General features: G+C 34.2%; 1 protein-coding gene across 1 annotated transcript in view; it reads left to right on the forward strand.

Moving 5' to 3' along the window:
* Positions 1-17,159, forward strand: part of LOC144976704 (plasmanylethanolamine desaturase 1-like) — a 33,241-nt gene extending 16,082 nt beyond the window's left edge. The window contains exons 4-6 of the mRNA XM_078921059.1: positions 2,474-2,692; positions 5,544-8,650; positions 16,648-17,159. Coding sequence (XP_078777185.1) covers positions 2,474-2,692; positions 5,544-5,804 — 480 coding nt within the window. The 3' untranslated portion in view covers positions 5,805-8,650; positions 16,648-17,159. The remainder of the gene's footprint in view (positions 1-2,473; positions 2,693-5,543; positions 8,651-16,647) is intronic.
* The last annotated feature ends 580 nt before the right edge of the window (positions 17,160-17,739 follow it).

Here is a 17,739-nt window from a genome sequence, read left to right on the forward strand (position 1 = left end):
AAATGGGGAGTAGCCTGTAGATTCTTGGGGTATTTCTCTATATGCAAATAGGATTGCTGGTAAGTATCTGTCCCAATCATCTGGTTTTTCTGCTGACACTTTTCTTAACATATTCTTTAGAGTGCCATTAAATCTTTCACAAAGACCATTTGCTTGGGGGTGGTAGGGAGTTGTGAATGAGTGTTGGATTCCCATGAGTTTTATGGTTTCATGCATCATATGTGATGTAAATTGGGGTCCATTGTCCGACAGTATCTCATTTGGTATGCCTATTCTAGTAAAAATTGTCATCAATGCTTCAGCTATGTGATCCGATGTAGTTGATTTCAATGCTATCGCTTCTGGCCACCTGGTTGCGTAATCGACTAGTGTTAGTATGTGTGTATGGTTTCTATCTGATTTTGTTAAAGGGCCTATAATGTCAATTGCAACTTTTTGAAAAACTTTTTCAATAACTGGGGTTGTCTCTAATGGCAATCTCGGTATTCTGCCTTTTGCGACTCTTCTTTGGCATGTGTCACAAGATTTCACATATTCTCGGACGTCTTTAGTAATTCCAGGCCATGTGAAATTCTCGGATATTCTCTTCAATGTGGAAGAGCTCCCAAGATGTCCAGAAGTTATTGAATCGTGCGCTATTCCAAGGATTTTGTTTCTGTAAATACTCGGCGTGACCAGTTGTTTAGCTATTTTGTTTCTTTTCCTATGTAACCTGAACAGAATATCTTTTTCAATGATGTATTCAACTTTTGATTTCGTCCCTTTGTTTGCGATATTGAAATATGAAGTTAAAGTCGGGTCCTTTTTCTGTTCTTCAATGAACGTGTTCCTGTCAAATTGTTGTGGTTCAAGAGAAATAGTCATTGGCTTCTCTGTTGTCTTAGTCATCTTTCTTGTTTCTGCTAGACAAGCTGTTTCTTGGGTTAATGACCATTCTTTTACATCTGTTGGGTTGTCTTTAAGACCTTTTATATTGCCAACAATAACATCAGCGACGGGGTTGGGAAGTATACAGCATTCCACTATTCCTGTATAGTATGGGGTTTCTATGTACACGTTAGCTGTTTCAAAGGTTTCGACTGTGCCACTGAATGTGATGCATTGTACCGTTTTTCCAGTTTTGTCTTCGTCATTGATCAAAGATGCTTTTATTCCTATTGTACTGCATCCTGTGTCTCTCAATATTTTGCAATCAGTTCCATTAGCTTTGCCTTCACAAAAAAATAGCGATCCTGATTTGTGAGTTTGTGTTAAAAGTGACATACCTTTCACGCAATACACATTTATATTTTCTCCTGACATTACTCGTGTCTGATTGTTTACACTTGTTTGGAGTGATGCATTTGCAGTTTCTTTTGGATATCCCACGATTTTGTAACATTTGTCTGCTGTGTGGCCTTTCATTCCACAATATTGACATTTAATTATAGGTTTGTTGGTTTTCTTATGCTCAGTATTATTGTCAGTGCTATTTCTTGTTTTGTTTTGATAGGGTCGGCTATGGTCTCTATTGAACTGTTTGTTCCATGGTTTGTTACTATGATCATCTTGTTCCACTTGCGTGTTCCGAGTGATTGATCGGCTCGTTCTATTTGAGTACTGAACTTTAGGTGTACCCGAGTGTCCCCTCCAAAATGTCATGGTCTCAAGTGAGTAAAGAGCTACTCGACTATGCATAAAGATATATGTAGAATGAGGCCCCAGAATTTACTATTTACTATAAATGAAAAACAATTAACGATTTGTTTACAATGAAATAAAAATAATGATGAAATTTAATTAAAAGAGATAAACAGTGATCGTGGCAGTTACAAATAGAGATATGAATATTTTACGTAACTTATGATAATATCTCAGGTTCGTAAGTTTACGTTTCCAGGCAGTTGATGGGCTTGGATGATCTATTCCTCTGATAACAGGATTGGACTCGTAAAATTCCACTTCCAGGCAATTGGTAAGAGGTTATAGTGTAGTACAGCGGGCTTGGGTTTGATCCTTGAAGATTATACAATCAAAATTAAAAGCTCCGGCGTCTTAATGGTGTAGATATAATATCTACAAAGTCCCAAAAGATAAAAATCTTACAATATATATATAGGAATAGAGTGACTGGCCGTCCGGCATAGATTGTGGAGAGAAAGTGAGTGTCGAATGTTAGACCTATCAGCTTTTATAATAAATGGCTACGTGACAGAATGTAGAACGAAAAGTATTCACTAATTAGAAATTAATTCGAGGGAAGGCTATAAAAGGAAAGACGATCTAATATTAGAAGGTAAAGTTTATCTAAGCCTACCGAAATATAACTGGAGTGAGATGAATTCAGTTCTTAATAAAATAAAATTTAATAAGATAATTGTGAACAACCTTTACTGTGACACTCACCTTGGTCTGAGTATTCCATGCATCAGGCATTGCCACTTGATTCACATGGTTGGTGACTCATTGGTTATTGTTGTATTTCTATTTCCAGGGATTTATACGTCCATTCCGTGAACATCATATTGATCCCACAGCCATAACACGCCATGATTTCATTGAGACCAACGGTGACAACTTTGCTGTCATCATCCCATTCATGGCTAACATGGCCTACCAGTTTGTCACGGGAACAACGGAACAAATAGCGGCTGACTACAACTGGAAAATGTATCTCTTCCTTCTGGCTGTCTTTGTAAGCATGACCAACCAGGTAAGTTACCTCTATATTTCCCGTGATTAACCTGTCAATAACAATGTTACACTCATCTCATTTTATTCTTTGTTTTGGCTTTACAATGGTTGGCAATATGGTAAACTTTCTTGTTTTCATACCCCAAGTTGTTAGGCATATCAGTTTAGACAAAGTCCCGGAGTGTGGCCATTTTAGTAATAACCTCTTTGGAGGCAAATATGTAGCTAGATTTGCAATTTGGACCAGTAGTGTCCCTTGACAATCCAAAGATATTGTTGTCAAAATTGCTGAATTGCTTAACCCAACTCAACGAGTATAACAAATTGACTTATGATTTACAGTAATTTTCTTTCTTTGAAATTGAACACAAATTTTTTAAAAAATGTTTAAAAATCAAATGCTAAATTTTACAGCAATGCCTTGTTTTCTCAGTTAATTTATGAGAAGATTACGCATCTCCATGATCCATCCAAATGAAAAAATTGCATTTGACATACATACTTAAATTATTTGACTTTGTCTTACATTTTAATATAATATAACTTTTCACTTTTTAGATTTGAATGTTGATTTTGCTAGGTATTGGATATGTCTAATGTAGGTAAACGTCTTCAAAGTTTGAGCTAACCTCTGTTTGGTTATATGACTATGACTGGATTGAGAAGAAAAACTAAACAAAACAAACAAAAAAAAAAACAACCTAAAAAACTGTAAATGAGGAGATGGAATTTTTTTCCATGTAAATTATATTTCTTCTTTTTCTTCTTCTTCTTCTTCTTCTTCTTCTTCTTCTTCTTCTTCTTCTTCTTCTTCTTCTTCTTCTTCTTCTTCTTCTTCTTCTCTTCTTCTTCTTCTTCTTCTTCTTCTTCTTCTTCTTCTTCTTCTTCTTCTTCTTTCTTCTTCTTTCTTCTTCTTCTTCTTCTTCTTCTTCTTCTTCTCTTCTTTTCTTCTTCTTCTTCTTCTTCTTCTTCTTCTTCTTCTTCTTCTTCTTCTTCTTCTTCTTCTTCTTCTTCTTTCTTCTCTTCTTCTTCTTCTTCTTCTTCTTCTTCTTCTTCTTCTTCTTCTTCTTCTTCTTCTTCTTCTTCTTCTCTTCTTCTTCTTCTTCTTCTTCTTCTTCTTCTTCTTCTTCTTCTTCTTCTTCTTCTTCTTCTTCTTCTTCTTCTTCTTCTTCTTCTTCTTCTTCTTCTTCTTCTTCTTCTTCTTCTTCTTCTTCTTCTTCTTCTTCTTCTTCTTCTTCTTCTTCTTTTCTTCTTCTTCTTCTTCTTCTTCTTCTTCTTCTTCTTCTTCTTCTTCTTCTTCTTCTTCTTCTTCTTCTTCTTCTTCTTCTTCTTCTTCTTCTTCTTCTTCTTCTTCTTCTTCTTCTTCTTCTTCTTCTTCTTCTTCTTCTTCTCTTCTTCTTCTTCTTCTTCTTCTTCTTCTTCTTCTTCTTCTTCTTCTTCTTCTTCTTCTTCCCTTCTTCTTCTTCTTCTTCTTCTTCTTCTTCTTCTTCTTCTTCTTCCTTCTCTTCTTCTTCTTCTTCTTCTTCTTCTTCTTCTTCTTCCTTCTTCTTCTTCTTCTTTCTTCTTCTTCTTCTTCTTCTTCTTCTTCTTCTTCTTTCTTCTTCTTCTTCTTCTTCTCTTCTTCTCTTCTTCTTCTTCTTCTTCTTCTTCTTCTTCTTCTTCTTCTTCTTCTTCTTCTTCTTCTTCTTCTTCTTCTTCTTCTTCTTCTTCTTCTTCTTCTTCTTCTTCTTCTTCTTCTTCTTCTCTTCTTCTTCTTCTTCTTCTTTCTTCTTCTTCTTCTTCTTCTTCTTCTTCTTCTTCTTCTTCTTCTTCTTCTTCTTCTTCTTCTTCTTCTTCTTCTTCTTCTTCTTCTTCTTCTTCTTCTTCTTCTTCTTCTTCTTCTTCTTCTTCTTCTTCTTCTTCTTCTTCTTCTTCTTCTTCTTCTTCTTCTTCTTCTTCTTCTTCTTCTTCTTCTTCTTCTTCTTCTTCTTCTTCTTCTTCTTCTTCTTCTTCTTCTTCTTCCTTCTTCTTCTTCTTCTTCTTTCTTCTTCCTTCTTCTTCTTCTTCTTCTTCTTCTTCTTCTTCTTCTTCTTCTTCTTCTTCTCTTCTTCTTTCTTCTTCTTCTTCTTCTTCTTCTTCTTCTTCTTCTTCTTCTTCTTCTTCTTCTCTCTTCTTCTTCTTCTTCTTCTTCTTTCTTCTTCTTCTTCTTCTTCTTCTTCTTCTTCTTCTTCTTCTTCTTCTTCTTCTTCTTCTTCTTCTTCTTCTTCTATTTCTAATTATATCATATACTTAGAGTCTGGGTGGGACTTTTATTATTTCTGATCTCAGACTGTACACATTGATAGAAATTAGGAATTCTGTGTTTGAACCAGACTTTACTCTCTTACCATTTTTGTTTTGTTTTTATGACTGCAATCATCTTTTGACTATCCCTTCATCTTCCTTATTATTCATGTAAAAAAAAAAAAAGTCCTTCAGAGGCCCATGGAGCTGGAGTTTATCCTGGTTTCTATAGCGTGAAACAGACTTGCCATCCTTTGGATAGGATGCTAGTCTATCGCAAAGTACTTTCCGCCATATTTAACTGACCCAGATAGACAGAGGGATCAGGAAAAAGAAATCTCGATTGCACCCGGGATCGATCTCGGTCATTTTGTTGTAAAGCGAGTGCTCTACCAACTGAGCTCTCAGGACCCCCTATTATCCGTGTGAAAGATGAAATGTTTTTTGGCCATGCTACCCTTAAAAATTAACGAAATGAAACCTTTCGTTCCTTATCTAGTTTATTCTTACATTTATGTCCTGGGTTAAATCGTCAACAACGATTCCCACCCTTTAAATTGATTTTCATTAATCCTGACAATGATTATACATCTTAATTTGTCACTTAGTGCCACAAGTGGTCCCACACATACTTTGGCCTACCCTGGTACATCACCATGCTACAAGATGCCCACATCATCCTGCCTAGAAAACACCATCGCATCCACCACGTATCTCCACATGAGACCTACTATTGCATAACCACTGGATGGCTCAACTACCCTCTGGAGGCGATAGGATTCTGGCCACGCTGTGAGGCTCTCATCACGCAATTGACAGGAAGTAAGCCTCGTTCCGATGATATGGCTTGGGCCAGCAAATCTCATTGATTAAGGGATCAAATGTAACAGCAATACTTAGATGAAATTGGAACTCAATATATTTATAACTGCATATATTTTGTATGAAGGTATTCAAAATGATATGTCTATTTGTAGTTTTGAGATTTTTAAAATCATTCTATGATAGGTTTTCTAGTTTGAGATTTATAACGCGTTACCTGTTACTTAAAAAACTTTGTCTTAATAAAAACAAATTAAGGTTATAAACAAAATAATGCTGTTAAAGGCACTCTTGACATCTGCTTGTCTGATCAAATCCAACATTAAATTTTATTTAAATTAACTTTTTTTATATTGATTATTTGAAATAAAATGTGAATTGAACTGGGAAAATGCTCTATTTTGGGTTTAGTCTTAAAAGTGTTGAAAAAAAAAGGTCATATAATTTATTTTCTTTCTTTCTTTTTTTTTTAGTTTGGGTTGGCAATTCTGAAAAAAATGAATTAAATTTTGTTCACAAATTTTTTTCACGTTTCTGTTGGGATTGTGTCGTACTTCCGAGTTTTGATATAGATTTTGTTTTTAAGATTTGATTTTTCTGTTTTTATTTTGTAAAGTAAGCACAGATTTATTTGCTCGTTTCCTGTGGCAGGCAGACTGCTGTTGCTTTTAGCACCATTTTGTCTACTCCGTGAAATATGAAAGTAAAGAATTGCTGGAAATTAAATAAAATGATCTGACCAGATGCAGTCATTTTCCCGTCTAAATCTATTGATGTTAAAACTTGTTTCAGTTGAGAGAGTTATAAAAAGCGTTTGATTCACATGATTTAATTTGAGAAGGATTTTTTTACTCTCCACTGCCTTTATTTTCTTTCATTCTAATTTGGATTTTCTTCTTTTTTTTTCTTCTTTTTTTTTTATGTTTGATTCCAACTTTGTGTCCTCAATGTTATTTTGTTTATATTAAAGAGGTAGCTAAAGGAACAAGCTCTGTTTAAGATATAAATTTTGAAAGGTGTCTATTGTGATGCAGTGTCAGATAAAGTAAAAATACAAGAAAGAAATCCTCTTTGTTGAGGAATGTTGATTTTTTGTTTTTTCCCATCTGCTTTGCCTGGCATTTCATTGTCGACATTATTTTCAACCACAGACCTATATACTGTAGAATCATAAATAATAAATATGTAGGACCACAAATAATAACTATTTTTTGGCTTCTTTTACAGAACAATCTGTGCGTATAAGATATAATAAAAGTTTTTCAAAAATAAAATTTTGTGCAAGAGCATTTACGTTCAGGATTTTCAAGATTTATCTCCACTGATGGAAAATATGTGATATATACAGTAAGTTATAATGAGATATTTTTGTAGGCATGTCTGTAACGATTGATTTGTTTGTAATGTGATTCAGGATCGTTAATGCTATCATCTATTCTGAACAAAATCCTTTCTCACGTTTGCTCTAATATGAAGAACATCCATTCACATTTGTAATGTTGTCAAACGGGTATTTTTATATGTTTGTTCTTCCTTGCAGTCAAAGGAGAGGGGTGGTTGGGATGGGTTGTTGAGAAATGATTTGACCCAATAATAACATTAGAAATTTTGGTTATACCGACCAAATTGTCAATTAGGGTCTCAATTTATTGGATCGTATACAGATTTCAATTTTTAGATCAATGAAATTTGGATGAAAGAAAAGGAAAATTTGGCTGTCAAATTGAAACAAAATCAAAATTATATTTTCTCAGAGAGAAAAACATAAAGTATGTGGACATTTACAATTTTACATAGAATGATTTAAACTTGATGCGCCATATTTTAGCTAATAAATCAAATTTTATCAACTGACATTATAAATTGGAATTTTATCAAATAAATGATTTCTTTTTTCTTTTTTTCTTTCTTTCTTTTTTTTTTTTTTTTTGTTTCCATTAAAAAGAGTTCCTCGAATATAAAACAAAATTTATGTTGTATCGTTAACCTCGCTTATTTGACCTGGAGGTGAGAGTTGTAGTGATGGTTTACATTTATTATTTAGAATTTCACTTCATGTTGAGATTTTCTGATGACAGCCATTTTTTATTTTTATCCCATTACTCTTCATAGCCATGTTCAAAGGCTTTTCCTTTGTCAATCAATACTTAACAACTTATGGTATGTTTATATCTTTGAATTGTATTTGAACACTAAATCTTATTTATTTTATTTTATTTCATAATTGAATTTGTGTTTGAATTAACACACAATGGATTTCTTGTACTATTTCTATTTTTCATGTTTTGTTTTATTCTCTTGTTAATATTGTTTTCAAATTTTGATTTTGAAATGAAGTGATTTTTGTTTCATTTGTTTCCAATTTTATTCATATTTCATTTTATTGTCCTGTTGGGGAAAAAACAAGTTACGGATGTATTTTAATATTTATATGTATTAAAAAACAAACAAAAACAGATTCCATTCTGTTCGATGCTTTTAGTTGGATTCTGATGATATTATATGATTTGTTTGTAGATATGTGTGTGTGTGTGTGTGTGTTTGTGTACGAAAGATTGGGTCTCATCTGTCTTGAATTAGTAAATAAGAGATTATCGTTCAATTTGTTTGACATTTGGTCACATAAGAATTCTTCTCTTTTTTTTTCTCCTCTTCTTCCTCCTCTTAAACCTATCTAGTTTTGTCCTGGCCCTGACTAAGTCCTTCACTGGGAGGGGGAACAGTGTCCTATGCATAATTATAATTTTGAGAGATGATATTATTTTTCCCCTTGTAAATCATCTCTCTGTTATCTACCATTAATTTCTTTGTTTGAATATTTAATGATTTGTATGCATTTGAGTGTGTTCCTCTTAGGGGGGAACCTGCACTTATGTCTGCTTGAGACTTATAGGTGATCTCATACTAGGAACGCTGATGGTGTACTCCTGGAATCTACATCTTTTCCCTATTTGGACCATTCCCCTTTGTCTATTTCTCGTGTGTGATATTTTAATTGTAAGTCTAAAATTTTTGACTATCCCATTTTCTTCCTTTTTACTGGCACTGAAATGACCCAGATGTGTGACAAGCGCCGTTCAATCCTTAAAAACAAAAATAAAACTATCAGTCAGCCTTTGATATTTTAATCCGTTGTTTCCATTTGATTGGTGATTGTTAATTGAACTTAGATACACAACTATGAGAGATTATGCTTTCTATTCCGTGTAAATCATCTCCTGGTTATTTATCCTATGTGTCCTGTATTATCTATTCAACATTGCTACTAACACAACTAATGATGTATTAATTTTGGTGAGAATCGGAATACGATTTTGCCTCTTCCAAGGTACAAAAGTACATTTCATCCATAACTACTTCTGTTCACATTTTTAACTTATCGGATTGTCTTACTTTTTCATGGCACTTGAATGACCCAAAAGTGTTGCAAGTGCCGTTAAACTCTCCACATAATCCTGGAGCACAAATGAGAGAAGCAAACAAGCCAATGAGTTTTTCTATAGCCCAGTGTCTTTAGTTTGTATGGTTTTTTTTTTTTTTAAATTTTTTGTTGTTGTCATTGTCCTTATATCTTTTAAGTTTCCAATATAATAACAACTTACAAAAAAGACAAATGAGATGATGACGGTAAAATGTGATATGTTTAAATTTAAGACTATCGAGATCTAAATGTCATTGTCTGTAACACAGGCAGGCATGTTACCCCCCCCCCCCCCCACCCACACAAACACACATACACACTTATACGCATAATTTGACACATACACTCATTCACACGCACACACACATTGATAGTTGCTGATGTTCAATGTCCGTTACAGACACATTTTACAGGTTACAGTTTTATGCGATTTTGTGTTGCAAGCATAGCCTAGTATATCACAATTTTATTTTTTATTCCCAGAAATTATGACATTACTCCTTGTGAGACTTGGGGGGGGGGGGGTTGCATGAAGGGGTCATAAATGTTGGTTTTTTGTTTTTTTTTTAATAGCAGGGTCATGTTGGCACATGACCCATGACCCTCGAATTTAATGTTGTTGAAACTGGAAGAAAAAGTATAATTTAATTTTGATCTCATTCTGCAGATGGTCACACCATTAATTTTTGTGGTAGTTCCCAACATTTACGCTTTTTGTTTCTATTGTTTGTTTGTTGGTTTTTTTGTTTTTTTAAATTTGTTTTTGGTTGTTTTGTTTTTAAAAAAGTTACTTGTGACAGGTGTTATATGATTTGAGCCTGATATTATATTTTACCTTCTTTTAATAGGACAGCATTAACTTTGATTATAGTCAGTTACATTACAACTACTGCCCTCTAATTTAGTGGGATAAAAACCCCCCAAAGTAGTCCTTCAGAGCCATTGGACCAATGTACCGGAGTTAATCCTGGTTTCTATCGTGTGAAACTGATCATAGCAATTGCTTGCTTACTCTTTGGATAGGACGTTAAGTCTATCACAAAGTACTCTCCACCAGATCTAACAGACCCAGCTACCCATTCACTGTTGTGTAGACAGGGGAGGGGGTGGGGGGAATCTTGACTTTACCTACATAAATATTGGGGCTCGCCCCGTTTGATTGATACAAAGACTTATAAAGTTTTTTGGCCAATTTAAAAAAAAAAAATCTTTTTTCCTTCTTTGAAGACCAGTGCAAACATAAGATTTGTAGAAATGTGTTGTGAAAAAAAAATTTCAGCCCTGCTGTTTAAGTCTTGATGAAATGACCTTTGAAATGTTATTTTTGTTATCTTTTAAGTGGGACTCAAATATCAGCCCATAATATTTTTTTTTTTTGTCACGGACTTTGACCGTCAGTGAGAATTACTGTTAGTAGTAAACAAGGATTTCTGTCACGGAGGGATGTCATACCATGTTAAGTTGTTTGCGGGTGATAATAAGTCTGGCCTACTTGACAGTGTGTGTGTGTGTGTGTGTGTGTGTTAGGTCATGTTGTCAGACTCCCTTGGACCCAGGCATGGAGATAAGAATAATGTATCTGCTCTCCCTTATCTTGTTCGTTATCAATCAAAATAATTTTACCTCATATCAAAGTCTGTCTTGATAGACGAACAAATCAATTCGACCAATGAATGAGTTGATATGGATGAGCTGGTCGTATTGCCTAAGCGCTACATGCACATAATATAACCGAACGTATATTGAGACTTAATATTCTTGTTGTTGTAATGGGCAACATTTGGCTTTAGTTTGAGAGTATTAGTATTTTCCAAACAACAATGAGCACATAATAATAATAATAATAATAATAATAATAATAATAATAATAATAATAATAATAATAATAATGCACATCCCCTCCTAATCATCTGGTTTCCCACACTCTTTGGATGTTTAGGACACAGGATTGAATCGCATTTGAAACCGGAAATGTTTTTCACAGTTTGTTGTTGCATCTAAACTTGCAGACAGAATTTTTTGATCCTTTGATCGGACCAGTTCTCACTGTCGTTGTTCATCGTCATCATCATCATCATCATCATCATCATCGTCATTGTTGTCATTGTCATCGTCGTTGTCGTCATCATCATAATATCATCATTATCATCATTCACTATATCTTATGTCCATCAATGTACAGCCTCTCCTAATACAACTAAATATATGGATATGACCTATATTATTATACTATTTAGGAGATCAATGTTTTTATTTCCAAAACATAATAATTGCTGTGTGTTAGTGGTAACTGTAGCTACTTGGACTGAACAAAGTGGATGAGATAACAATTAATGATTCTTTTCCCTCAGGCTAGAAATGATACAGACTTGAATGTCGCCTTTATTGTTCTTATCATACCACAATCATGTTTATTATATGGTTATTTTGGGTGTAAAATAATTTTTTGTTTTGTTTTTGAAATGGTGTTAATGTAAGGTAATGACAAAAGGTCGTTTTTGTGAAACTCGACTCAAAGATTTTTATGCCTGGTACGAAAATTGATTAATGCTGTCAACTAGGGTAACTTTGCCTCAAGGGGATACTTTGCCTCTTGAGCTTTTTGAGCATTTTTATATGGCGCAATATCCACTAGACGTGCTCAAAGCGCTAGAATTTGAGCATTTTCAACAATCTCAGCTTTGTTACAGTTACTGTTCCTGTTAAAAGACTTGAATTTTTACGAAAGGAAATAATTGCCACAAAACTCAAACAATCTCTTATTGGTCCAGAATTCAAGAGGCAAAGTTATCCCTGTTGACGGTAGTCCAGATAGTTGGAGACTGGCACCAAGAGTATAGCCGGAATAGCTCTTCAATTGTCATTGGTTATGGTGGGTAGTAGGTGGATTCTACATTATGACAAAGTATAATTATAACTCGAAAAGTCTCATCACGTTGTTATAATATAATATATCAATCAATTTATGTACTAACTGTTCTCAGGTTGATTTATTTTTTTCATTCATTGAGCCATAGTTTGGAAATAAATTGCCATCCATTTGATTTACACTCTAGTGACACGCATGAAATGCAATAACCTTACCATTGTATGTCTCAGTCTATGATATGTCTGATCCAATGCGCTTGATTCAATGAATGACAATCACAAACCATCTCTTTTTATACGAATGAATGGATTTGAATATCATTACCTTTTCTTTTTTTGTTTTTTTTGTTTTAAACTTTTGTGGCCACTTTTGTTCAATTAAAAAAAAAATTTCCCCCTCTCAATCTCAAAGGAAAAACTAAAATTATTTTTACTAACACTCGTGATCAAATAGTTCTACACAGCATTTTCATTTCTTTAAGCAATATTTAAAGCTAATATTTTACCTTTCTCATATTTAACAAATTACAACCTGTATTTTATTTGTTAACCTGTTTTCTGGGGGGTTTTTTCTTCTCAATTTTATGGTTAAAGTGCATATTTCTCCACACCAATTTTAAATGGGTTGGGTCCAACTAGAAACAGTGATAAGTCTGTTATGAAGGGAATCAAATAGGTAAATAAGATGCATCGATGAATTGGGCTGGGCGGGGGGTGATAGAGTTGACTTTGTTTTTGGGTTGAAGAGTTCAACGTCCGCAGTCTATCATAAACCCTCTATATTTTCTCTTCTACCACATGGCTTCTTATTTGCTTGATGCAGTGTTCTGTGTTAAGTATTTTGTTCTTTTTCTAAACTTTTGATTTCTCTCATTTTTGTTCAGTATTTGTTTTAGATGTGAAATGGTGATATATATCATAAAGGGACGTTTGATTGTTATTTTAGTTTTTGTCTCTTATCATGACTGGCTGATATTCTTACTTGCTCAAAAATGCTGTCTTCAATATGAACTCTAAATATAATGAAAATTGAAAAAAAGAGAATACCAACAAAAGATTGAAAGCTGGAGTTTTACTAAACGTAAATGGAAATCGACCTTTCAGGTTTCTTTGTTTTGTATTTTGTGATATTGAAATTATATATTTTTCAATTCAATTCGACGGTTGAAATTATATATTGGTTGTAGTAATATTTGTTCTCAATCCCTGACCAAGGACCTTTTGTATATGGTTAGATATACGTTTGACCTTGTATTATTTCAATGTTTGTTTGCCGCTGACATCATCACCAACGCTTCCTTTGTCAAAATGTTTGTATGAGATTGTGCATAACAATGAGTGTGTCTGTTGTGCATTATATAAAATGTGCATTCTTTAGACTTAAATCAAACAATGTTAATTTAATGAGAGATTGAACATGCTCAGGGTTTGATGATCCAATTTAACTAACGACATATCACGAAATATGAATCTAAGGTAAAAATTGATTGAAACGGAAAATGGCTATGTTGAAAATATCTATGTACTGAAAACAATTTGTAATCTTGTCACTGCTTCCCTCTTTTGTAAACAACTCGAAAGTCAACAACAAAAATAAAATGAACAACAAAAGCGGGTATCTCCACATTACAAACAAACAAGCAAAGAATATATATATATATATATAAATTGTAAAGATTGCTTGCTCACTCACTCTTGTGTTGAATTTTTGCGTTATTCTGCAGCAGACTGACAAAACACTTTTATTTATTTTGTTTTTTCAGTGTGCCCATGTTTGAGACTTTTTGATTCGTTGAGAGCTATTATTTGAACTAAAAGCACTGTGGCCAAAAGGAAGAAAAAATGTTTTGTCAGTGTACCGTCGGTAACATTCAAGACAAGTTATGGTGAAACTTCATCATATAAGGGATACAACTCGGTAATAACAGACAATCATAAAACTCTTGTATGAGTTATATCCCTTTAATTTTTTCCAGTCAATTTACAACTTGAGATTGGAACACAAAAATCTTTGAGCTTTTATACTATAACCAAAATGATGAACCAAGTTCTTTGAATAATACTCCCTTTAACGGGCAATATCTTTTGCAGTTCATGTATGTCATGTATGCCGGTACAGAAGAAATCAATTCCATTCTGAAGCAGAAGTCATTAAAAAAAACCCTTGACGTGTTCCTTCGCATATCCCCCCCCCCCCAAAAATGTACTTTTATATGTCTAGCCCACCATGCTGAAATGTTACCATTGCCTCTATGTCATGACGACCTTGTTGTTTCCTTTCCCTTAATATCCCACGATGCCATGGTTCTTATTGTCGCTGCCGACATAAGACAATATTATAAAAAGTAATGATAATGATAATATCAGTTGTCTCCCTTGCTTCTTTCCTGTTGTATATAAATATTATTATATATATATACATACATACATACATTCTCCATGCCCATATCTGTAATACATATTATATCTATATACATATATATCCATATGTTACATCAATTGCCTTTTGTGTCTTAATCAAGCTGCATTAGTCGGTGGAGCTGTTAGCAGAGCGACAAAATGAAGTTCCCAGTCCGTTGTGGTGCTTGTTTTTGGTTTTGGTGTATCTAGTTTCTATTCTCAAATTTTGTAAATTTTATCAATGTTAGATCCTCCTCTGTTAGAATAGGCAACAATTTAGGTCAGATGTGTGTTTGTGTGTGCATGTATTTACAGCTATGTCTATCAAGATCATATTAATAAACAACACTTTCTAAGTTTCCGTATTGATGCAGAGCTGCAGCACAATGATTAAGTACCTTCGTAACAAGCAACGATAAGTTAAATAAGTAGTCCTTCAGAGCCAATGGGCCCATGGAGCCGGAGTTTATCTCTGGTTTCTATAGCGTGAAACAGAAAATAACAATTGCTTGCTATCCTTTGGAAACGACGTTAGTCTATCGCAAAGTACTTTCCGCCAATGCTAACAGACTCAGCTATCCATTATTCACTGCTGGGTGGACAGAGGGGCCAGAAATAAAATCACGACTGCACCCGGGATCGATCTCGGTCCCTTTGCGTGTGAAGCGAGTGCTCTAGCAACTGAGCTATCGGGATCGACAATAAGATAACCACCACTTTATTATATCTTGAGAAAATATACTTTTTGAATTACAAAATGCAATGAAAAATGAGAAAATAACAAGCCTCTCTCATAGCATTTACAGACATATCACAAATGAAGACATGTTTGTATTGATACGCCACCAAAGAATTTTCTTTAGAATACGATTTTTTTTCTTTTTAATAGATCACAAAAAGTAGTTCAAGACTGCTATTAATGCGTTAATAGGAAACCTAGGCCTTGTGGCTATATTTTGAAGCGCTGTATATTTTTTCTCCTTATAACTTTTAGTTTGGTCAATATTTTTATGTAATTCATATTCAGATCTTAAGTTTTAAAGATTAACGGGATTTGCATATCTGAGATTGTTAGAAATACGGTTGGTACATTGACTGGTTTAGGTTAGAATGCTAGAAGTTTTATGGATGCGTGGATTGACTTAACTAACTCAACCCTAACACCTACTATATCCGTAGTTTACCCAGGTTACTTTTACCCCATGCATATTTATTACATTTTTTCTGAGACAAATTATAGGCGTAGTATCAAAGCTAATGTTTTTAGTTTTTGCATGTTAATGATAGTTGAATAAAACTATCTATGTACATGCTCATTTTGTAATACATTTTTTTTTCCAATTTCAAAATGTAGCCAAAATCTCTAGGATTGAGTGAGTTAACAACGTTGGAAGTTAGATTAGATAAGATTATTGGCTAATGTAAAGAATGTTGGAAGTGAAGCGGTTTAGCGGATTGGCCTGGAACGGAATGCTAGAATGTATTTCCAGGCCATATTTTGTTTATTTTCCTCCTCCGGTGACTTGGTGTCCAAGATTCTGTGTCTGGCGGCGACGCCATTGTGCAGACAATCAGCCTATGGTATGTCTTATTACTAACTGTTTTATCTAACTACTTATTAACTGTTTTTGGTTTAGGCCTGAATAACGATATTTTAATCATTGACACTCACAGAACTCTAATAACAACATAATTCATTACTCTTTTTAGAAACGCAGTGGGTATTTTTACAGGTACTCAGATCTACTTTTTCAGGTCCATAATATGATTTTGCACTGGATTGTGGCGGGTGACCCGATCCAATTGAGGTCCAAGACCGACCTCTCCAAAATTCCATCCTCAGAAAAGGACCTATCAATGAAGGTCTTAGATCAGGAACTGGGTGGGGTTCCTGACCTCCCATAGTGGGCAGGGGGGGTACATACTTTGTCTTCTATCCCCTTATATCTGTTTTCCAACATGCTTTCTGTCTTTGTCTTGGAATGAGATTACTTGGTTTTGTCCTGGGCCTGGCCGGAGTCCTAGCTGGGAGGGAAACAGTCAAATGCATAGTTATTGTTTTGGGAGATGGTATTTTTTTCTTTGTAAATCATCTCTCTGTTATGTATTACTATGTTTGTTATTTTGAATTTATAATGTAAGCATTTGAGTGTATTCCTCTTTGTTGGATTTTGTGCTTGGTGTCCGGATGAGACCTATAGGTGATCTCAAACTAAGTACATTGGTGGTATGCTCTTGGAATCTACATATGATCCCTATTTGTTCCCAGTTTTCCTTTGTCTTACTTTCTCTGGGGTGTTTTAATTGTAATTGTAGAACTTTTGACTATCCCATTTTCTTCCTTTTTACTGGCGCTGATATAACCTAAATGTGTTGCAAGCGTCGTAAAACCCTTAAAAACAAACAAAACATAAATGTGTTGCAAGCGCCGTAAAACCCTTAAAAACAAAAACAATTAGATCAGGAAGTTGACACGTCTGAGGCAAGGCAGAACTTCAATGTGGAGGCTGGGCCAATGTCCTTGATTTAGTTAAGAGAAAAGAAAATCCCATGAATGGAGTTGCAACATATTAAATTATGTACTGAATCATATGGAACTGTAAAAATATTTCAGAGTACCGTCTTTACAGGACTGTAAAATAGCCACTGCGTTTTAGAAAACCTTTTTTTTTTTTTTGAGACAAACCTCTCTATATTTATATTTTTGTACTATCCTCTATCATCTTTCCTTGTACCGGCGATATTGTGATTTAAAGGTACCGCCGTAAAGTTCATTAAAAAAAAAAAATAGATAAAAATAAATAAATAATTAAAAATAAAATAAGCAAGACAATTTCAAATCAAGAGATTTTTTGTTCGTAATCATTTGAATAAATAAGGAGGTTGTGATTGCATTTCTGAATTTCCTTCCGTTTGACGGGTATGAGTCATGGGGATGTTGACATTGGGACGCATCCTTATTATTTCGACTGATTTTATCTGTTTGCTATTATAGCTAACGCACATAATATTGACATGGCAATTGTTATTAATGTTGTTGTTGTTGTTGCTGTTGTTCACCTAATTGATGGTATTGGATTAATAAGATTAAATATGGATAAGAATACTAAACAATGAAACATAATGAGATGAAGGATGAGTGTTAGTGTTAGTGTGTGTGTGTGTATGGTTGTATGTGCGCGCGCGCGTGTGTGTATGGGTGTATGTGCGTGTGTATGTGTATATGTTTTCTGTGCCTCTCCTCCCCCTCCTCTCCCCTATCTCTCTGTTTTCATCCTTCTCTATCTATGTAT

Source organism: Berghia stephanieae, chromosome 7 (assembly GCF_034508935.2).
Source record: "Berghia stephanieae isolate SIO BIC M18660-M18661 chromosome 7, UCSD_Bste_1.3, whole genome shotgun sequence".
In the NCBI taxonomy this organism is placed as follows: domain Eukaryota; kingdom Metazoa; phylum Mollusca; class Gastropoda; order Nudibranchia; family Aeolidiidae; genus Berghia; species Berghia stephanieae.